The sequence below is a fragment of the Sycon ciliatum genome, chromosome 3 (assembly GCF_964019385.1).
Source record: "Sycon ciliatum chromosome 3, ocSycCili1.1, whole genome shotgun sequence".
Classification (NCBI taxonomy): domain Eukaryota; kingdom Metazoa; phylum Porifera; class Calcarea; order Leucosolenida; family Sycettidae; genus Sycon; species Sycon ciliatum.
In genome coordinates this window covers 2,569,513-2,577,515 of record NC_088645.1, presented here as the reverse complement: position 1 = coordinate 2,577,515, position 8,003 = coordinate 2,569,513, and the positions used below count along the sequence as shown (strand labels likewise).

Genomic DNA, 8,003 nt, shown 5'->3' with positions numbered 1-8,003 from the left:
ATGGGTATTACTAAGGCTGTGTTCTGTGTGTAAGGGTGGGGGGGATGAGAGTGGTGATGGGTATTACTAAGGCTGTGTTCTGTGTGTAAGGGTGGGGGGATGAGAGTGGTGATGGGTATTACTAAGGCTGTGTTCTGTGTGTAAGGGTGGGGGAATGAGAGTGGTGATGGGTATTACTAAGGCTGTGTTCTGTGTGTAAGGGTGGGGGGATGAGAGTGGTGATGGGTATTACTAAGGCTGTGTTCTGTGTGTAAGGGTGGGGGGATGAGAGTGGTGATGGGTATTACTAAGGCTGTGTTCTGTGTGTAAGGGTGGGGGGGATGAGAGTGGTGATGGGTATTACTAAGGCTGTGTTCTGTGTGTAAGGGTGGGGGGATGAGAGTGGTGATGGGTATTACTAAGGCTGTGTTCTGTGTGTAAGGGTGGGGGGATGAAAGTGGTGATGGGTATTACTAAGGCTGTGTTCTGTGTGTAAGGGTGGGGGGATGAGAGTGGTGATGGGTATTACTAAGGCTGTGTTCTGTGTGTAAGGACGGGGGGATGAGAGTGGTGATGGGTATTACTAAGGCTGTGTTCTGTGTGTAAGGGTGGGGGGATGAGAGTGGTGATGGGTATTACTAAGGCTGTGTTCTGTGTGTAAGGGTGGGGGGATGAGAGTGGTGATGGGTATTACTAAGGCTGTGTTCTGTGTGTAAGGGTGGGGGGATGAGAGTGGTGATGGGTATTACTAAGGCTGTGTTCTGTGTGTAAGGGTGGGGGGATGAGAGTGGTGATGGGTATTACTAAGGCTGTGTTCTGTGTGTAAGGGTGGGGGGATGAGAGTGGTGATGGGTATTACTAAGGCTGTGTTCTGTGTGTAAGGGTGGGGGGATGAGAGTGGTGATGGGTATTACTAAGGCTGTGTTCTGTGTGTAAGGGTGGGGGGATGAGAGTGGTGATGGGTATTACTAAGGCTGTGTTCTGTGTGTAAGGGTGGGGGGATGAGAGTGGTGATGGGTATTACTAAGGCTGTGTTTTGTGTGTAAAGGTGGGGGGATGAGAGTGGTGATGGGCAGGGGCGTGCTCGGCCCCCCCCAACTAGGGGGGTGCACGGGAGCCGAGGGGAGCCCCCCCCCGGCATTTTTCTGCAATTTGTTTGCAACCTTTCTTGAATTTTAGAGCATATTTGCATACCTTACATTTCAATTACCCAGATTGAAAATTTTTGGGGGGTGCACGTGCCCCCCGTGCCCATCGCCGAGCACGCGCCTGATGGGTATTTCTAAGGCTGTGTTCTGTGTGTAAGGGTGGGGGCATGAGAGTGGTGATGGGTATTACTAAGGCTGTGTTCTGTGTGTAAGGGTGGGGGGATGAGAGTGGTGATGGGTATTACTAAGGCTGTGTTCTGTGTGTAAGGGTGGGGGGATGAGAGTGGTGATGGGTATTACTAAGGCTGTGTTCTGTGTGTAAGGGTGGGGGGATGAGAGTGGTGATGGGTATTACTAAGGCTGTGTTCTGTGTGTAAGGGTGGGGGGATGAGAGTGGTGATGGGTATTACTAAGGCTGTGTTCTGTGTGTAAGGGTGGGGGGATGACAGTGGTGATGGGTATTACTAAGGCTGTGTTCTGTGTGTAAGGGTGGGGGGATGAGAGTGGTGATGGGTATTACTAAGGCTGTGTTCTGTGTGTAAGGGTGGGGGGATGAGAGTGGTGATGGGTATTACTATGGCTGTGTTCTGTGTGTAAGGGTGGGGGGATGAGAGTGGTGATGGGTATTACTAAGGCTGTGTTCTGTGTTTAAGGGTGGGGGGGGGGGGGATGAGAGTGGTGATGGGTATTACTAAGGCTGTGTTCTGTGTGTAGAGGTGGGGGGATGAGAGTGGTGATGGGTAGTACTAAGGCTGTGTTCTGTGTGTAAGGGTGGGGGGATGAAAATGGTGATGGGTATTACTATTAAAGGGGAAGTCCGGTGAAAAATTTAAATTTCAGGGTTGGTAGAGTTTCGGGCGCTGAGTCGAATGGTGTTGGTCCCACGTGTCTCCGACAAAGCGTTCTCGAGATATTTCCGTTTGAAAAACTGAGTTTCGGGGGCTGCGCCATGACGTCATGCGGCCGCGCCACACCCTCTGCAACGTCATAGCGTGCAGCTAGGTCAAAAGGAGTGCGTGAAAGCAATAGTGTCAGTGCTATTTCAAATGATTTGGCGACTGATATTAGGTGGTGCAAGCGACCCCGAAGACCTGTAACTCCTTGTGAGAGTGAGGATGCGGCCATGGCTGACCTTCATGAGTTCGGTCTGGGGCTGAGAACCTCGGTATTCAGCTGAAGAAATGGCCGCGCGGGCCCGTCAAGAGTGAGCGTTACTGAGTTTCCGACTGATGAAGAAGCAGCAGCTATTGCAGACGAGGCTGATGAATTATCAGATCGCTGGAGAGCAGGGTCGCCAAAATGGAGAAGAGTGATGCGAGTGCTCTAAATGTTGTTCCATACCGGTTAGATTCGCTTAGACTCCAGTGGCCTGCCACATGGTGATGTTTTGGTGCGAACTTGGAATATTTCGGACTACTCATTTGGAGAACAGTGCAGGCTCTTTGAACCACGGGCACGACTCTTCGCTCGCAACGCTATGGAATCTGACAGTTCTAGGTCCGGGAGCTGTTCCCTGTTTTGTCACTTGTCACGGTTGTGCACTCATCGCTGTAGCATAAAATGATGAGGCAGGAGCGGAAAACTAAAATTTTCTTTCTCAAAGCACAATCACCGGCACCGGCAAGGAGAAACGCACGTTCTCTGACTACAGTACATGACTGTACAATACGACTGATACGAGTGTAGTACTAGTACATGTACATGACAAGTCCGTGTGTTGACTAGTTTTCTGAGTCTTGTGTCAGTTGTGACTCGAGTCTTGTTGTAGATACTACCCCAGCACGGCAGTGCGGGAGTAGTTCTGTCTGTGATGAGTTTGTTGACTGCACCACAGCTAGATAACACACTGCACGCACTGCATGCACGCAGCGCACAGCGCGTAGAGGCTGACGGAAAAAGTCCAAATCGGAAACGGCTAAAATATGGTATAACCTCGAGGTTTACCGAGCTGAAAATCACAGGGTATGTAGTGTTTGTAACACTGAATCGAATGGTCTTGGTCCGAAGAAGCTGCGACAAACAGTTCCCCAATCGAACGCGCTCCGAATATGGCCATTTTTGTACACAACTAGATGGTGTGGCTACCTGGCTGCACGCTGTGACGTCATCACCTGGATCTGGGTGATGCGCGCTCAAATTCGCACATGTTCGATTGGGCGTATCTGACGAACCATAAGCCGCAGCCTCCTCGGACAAAGACCATTCGACTCAGCGACTCGAACTCTACGGACTGTGAAATTTAAATTTTTCACCGGACTTCCCCTTTAAAGGCTGTGTTCTGTGTGTAAGGGTGGGGGGATGAGAGTGGTGATGGGTATTACTAAGGCTGTGTTCTGTGTGTAAGGGTGGGGGGATGAGAGTGGTGATGGGTATTACTAAGGCTGTGTTCTGTGTGTAAGGGTGGGGGGATGAGAGTGGTGATGGGTATTACTAAGGCTGTGTTCTGTGTGTAAGGGTGGGGGGATGAGAGTGGTGATGGGTATTACTAAGGCTGTGTTCTGTGTGTAACGGGCAAAGGACCTGTACGTTACTAGTTATGGTCCATTCTCTCTTGACATATTTATTACTAGTGGCTCGACACCCAGGTTTTTATTGTGTGCATGTGTTTGTGTTGATGTGTTTTTTGTGTGTGTGTGTGCAAGCGCGCGCGGGCGGGCGCGTGCTCGGGAGTGTATGTCATGCGCGGGTTGGTGTTAGATCCATGCTCACTTGTATGGATATAGTACATTCTGAGCATGTCTGGGTTCGAGGAAACATGATGCTCTTCAATGGTATGCTCAAGAACATCACCGTGCTATTAGGGGTCGCCCATAAATATCGAACTTTTTTCACAAAACGAAATAATTTTCGTTATGGAGTGGGAGGGGGTTGACCAATTTCGTTTCAGTAAACATTGATCCATGTACATGGCCGTTGTATATGCATGTATGTCAACATTTTTTTACGTTCTGAGGGGGAGGGAGGGAGGGGTTGGGTCTAAACTAAAATAATTCGTTTGGTGAAAAAAGTTCGATAAAAATACGGACGGCCCCTTACAACATGGGACAAGACAGCATGCATTTGTATAACCAAGAGTCACAGAGTACCGAGGTTATGTACATGTACACTCGATTGTGCCACCAAGTGAGCAACTCACCATTTCCACGCTGTTATCTTTAGGATAGAAGAGGAAGTTGTAGCGTCGCACTATGACCGCTAGCGAATCATACCACTCCACGAGGAAAGCGAAGCGTTCACCTTCCATATTACACGGTGAACTGCTGACGACTGGAACAAAGCGTCGGCAAGAATGTGCAATGGTCAGGTGTGGAGTGTAACTACTCACGATACACAGTGACACAGCTACGTTCCAAGCTCTGAGTAGCAGATAACAGGAATTACAGCAGCAGCGCTAGCAGCAGCAGCAGCAGGTGCTGCCTGGTAGATTGGGAAGCAATCACTACCCGGTACCCGTCCACCAATCCACTACACCCACACGTGACCACACCCGAAGACGACCTGCAGTACAGACCAGTAGTCAGTAGTCGACTGCAAACTATCCACTCATGGGTTTTCCGTTGCTGGCGTTAGCTTGAAAACTACAACAAACAGCCCAAGGACTGCCACACTCGAACCTGGCCTGAGCGCAAGGATTGCCACACTGGAACCTGGCCTGAGCGCAAGGATTGCCACACTGGAACCTGGCCTGAGCGCAAGGATTGCCACAGTCGAACCTGGCCTGAGCGCAAGGATTGCCACACTGGAACCTGGCCTGAGCGCAAGGATTGCCACACTGGAACCTGGCCTGAGCGATATGAACACCATGTACCACTGAGTGTTCTATAGAAACTCTGAATATTCCCGGAGCAAATGTCTCAATGATTAGGACACCGAGGCAACTAATACTTGTTCTCTTCACCGTCTTTCAAACATTCGATTATGACCATGGCACGGGCATGATTGCTGTAGTTCTGTCACCAAGCAGATTCAAAATGTTTGGCCTCAACGCACCACTCCACGATTAGACTACAGTCATCATACATGACCGCTGGGCGCTGGCTAGTCTAGCCTACTACTACTAGTACTAGTACTAGTACTGCCTAGTCAGTAGTCTACACAGACCACAGTATACTACTTACTAGTACCAGGAGTCTACAGCATCGCGTGCACCCTAGCGCCGAGTTGTACGTTATACATGTACTTATAGTGGCGCATGGCGATGTGTCTGTCACCATGGTCACTGTCAAGCGGTCACACCATGCACTCACATCAACTAACTAAGGCTGCAACCACACTACGTACAAAATCAAGTACGCGTTTGCGTTCAGCTTTTAGATAACGCAAAGTCGCATCCACACTGCCATTTCATGCGCAAGGAATCCTTGCGTTTTGTCTACATTTCTGGGTCCCAGAAAAAATCGCGCTAGGAAAATGTATGTACTACATGTAGTAGTAGTTTGAAAAAGAGTCGCGAGCGCCTTGACATGCACGTTCAAGGCCTCGGTCATCTTCTTCTCTTGGATGGTTCGCTCCAGGCTGTCATCTGGCCCTGCTTCGTCTTCTGGTACGCTGCCCCAAGCTGCATGAGCTTCTCAATTCGATTCGAGATTATCAGCGAAATACAATGTAGTTGCGCGGCATCTCGAACTAACAACAGCTGGCAATGGGACTGTCCGGAATTTATACTGAAAGCAAAGCCCTGGCAGATGAAATCTCAAATACTACAAGCTGCACTGACAAGGAAGCCGTCTACTACCGACACAGTGCAAGCCTCAACAAGAAACATCTACCCGTATGAAGAACCCGCGAGCGAAACGCAAGGAAAAGGCGAAAAGTTGCTTTCTACAGGGGTACCCGGTTTGCTGAAACGAAACGCAGTACGTTTTGCGTTTCGTACGCGTTTCCTTGACGACATAAGCAGAAAAGTTGCGTTTACGCAGTTTTGTACCTAGTGTGGTTGCAGCCTTACGCCTTGAAGTATTGCGGGTTACGTACTTACTTGATCAGTTGGTCCCCATGGTCACACCGAAACATACACATGTGTACAAGTCATGTGCAAGCGAACACACAACACTAGTACTAGTAGTAGTAGTAGTCAACACACAACACTACAAAGTGTAGTACTAGTACAGTCGTCGCCAAAAAAATCCGGCCAAATGCAATGCTAGCTACCGGTAGCTGTACTGGGCCGCATGCACTGTATCATACTTGGTGGTGGTACTGGTACTTGGTAGACCGGGTCTGCATCAGTGCATGATGTACTGCAGTTACTTCACTGTTCACATGCTGACAGGTTAGGCCCGCATACACCAGTCACCATGACATGGGGATTGTAGAGGCGACGGTTCGATACGTGCAGTGCACGGAACGGCTTGACAGGTCAGCCAAATTTGTATAAGCCGAAACCATTCAAACCTATCATCAGCGTTGATTGTTCACTCGAAATATGTTTGTGGAAGGAAACTGGCATGTTGAAGTTTGATCTGAGGCCAGAGTCAATCGAACTGAGCCACTCCTTTGTGTTGACCCATTGCCTCCAAGTTGCCCAATTTTTCGCTTCAAATCAGAGGTGGCTCCAAACCGGAAAGGTTTTAGAGTGCACGTCAAATAATTCACTCTTAGTCTGAAATTAGGTAACTTGATTGCTATCGCTCCACGACGGCCAGTACAGAATAACAATAAGCCTTGTGTGTGCTTCTCCATTAGTTTCGATTGGTATGCGGTGCTTTATTGGCGAGAGGCGAACCGCTGTTTACCTGCGACAAGAAGTTGATTTTTCGAAAGTCGTCAAACTCAACACGTCAAAAACTCACCTGCTTGGTGTGGCGCTTCTGTTCATCGCAGAGCCATGAAATTTTGGCTCGGAGTATAAGTTAGTTATAACACATCGTAGTCTCACTGTGACATATGTTTTCTAATCAACATACTAAGAGAGAAAGTGAATATGGAGTCCGTTCCGGTTTGCAACCTACCGGTATGTCCTACTAATACTATTTGAAACCGTCGCGCGCTACACTCACTCAGACTCAGGCTCGGCGCTCGCAGTGCTCAACCCGACTGCAGCAGGCAGAGTGCGGCGCAGACTGTTCAGTGCTGTCCATACCAGTGGCAGTGGCCTACATAGTCATTGTAGTTGAGTCTAGACTACTACTACTACTAGTACATGTGCCACTCCAGTCCAGTGCATGTGCCACTCCAGTCTCCAGTCCAGTGCATGAACCCGCGATGAAGTACCGCGTGCGTAGATCTACCTACCATACCTATGTACGCGTATACTACTACAGCCTCTTTTACGGGCAAAATAAACACAATGAATATTTTTTCCCAAGTGTTCCAAAAACTTCAACTCAAAGTTCTAGAAAGAAAAGAAAAAAGCGAAAAAACACGCAAAAAAACAGCATAATAATGTATACCTACTTAGGTAAACAGCAGCAAGTTCAACTTCAAGTCAATATACGCGTATACTTGGCATTGGCCGGATTTTTTTGGCGACGACTACAACTACTGTACTAGTACTAGTACTGCCTAGTCTACACAGACCACAGTATACCAGGAGTCTACAGCATCGCGTGCACCCTAGCGCCGAGTTGTAGATCTACGTTGTATAGTGGCGCATGGCGATGTGTCTGTCACTGTCAAGCGGTCACATCATGCACTCACATCAACTAACTAACGCCTTGAAGTATAGGGCTTGAAAGTGATGACGTCAAAAACGGCCAGGGAGTACTAAGTTGACATCAGATTTCTATTTTGGATCCACTAAGGTGTGACTTTGCTATTGCCTCAGTATGTAGGTGCATAGCAACCCACTCGTGTCGTATGCAGGTGTGACTTTTACTTCGCCACCAGTTGTAACCCTGCCCCCAGTAGCCAAATCAGTCAGTTTCACTGGTAACA

At 48.7% G+C, this 8,003-nt stretch overlaps 1 protein-coding gene across 3 annotated transcripts in view; it reads right to left on the bottom strand.

Annotated features, from left to right (window-relative positions):
• Positions 1-5,150, bottom strand: part of LOC135811216 (nucleoside diphosphate kinase homolog 7-like) — a 19,959-nt gene extending 14,809 nt beyond the window's left edge. The window contains exon 1 of one of the 3 annotated variants that reach the window (XM_065324406.1): positions 4,264-5,150. In XM_065324406.1, the coding sequence (XP_065180478.1) occupies positions 4,264-4,371 (108 nt within the window). In that variant the 5' untranslated portion in view covers positions 4,372-5,150. The remainder of the gene's footprint in view (positions 1-4,263) is intronic. The other 2 variants (XM_065324408.1, XM_065324407.1) reach the window with 2 other exon arrangements.
• Between the last annotated feature and the right edge of the window lie 2,853 nt (positions 5,151-8,003).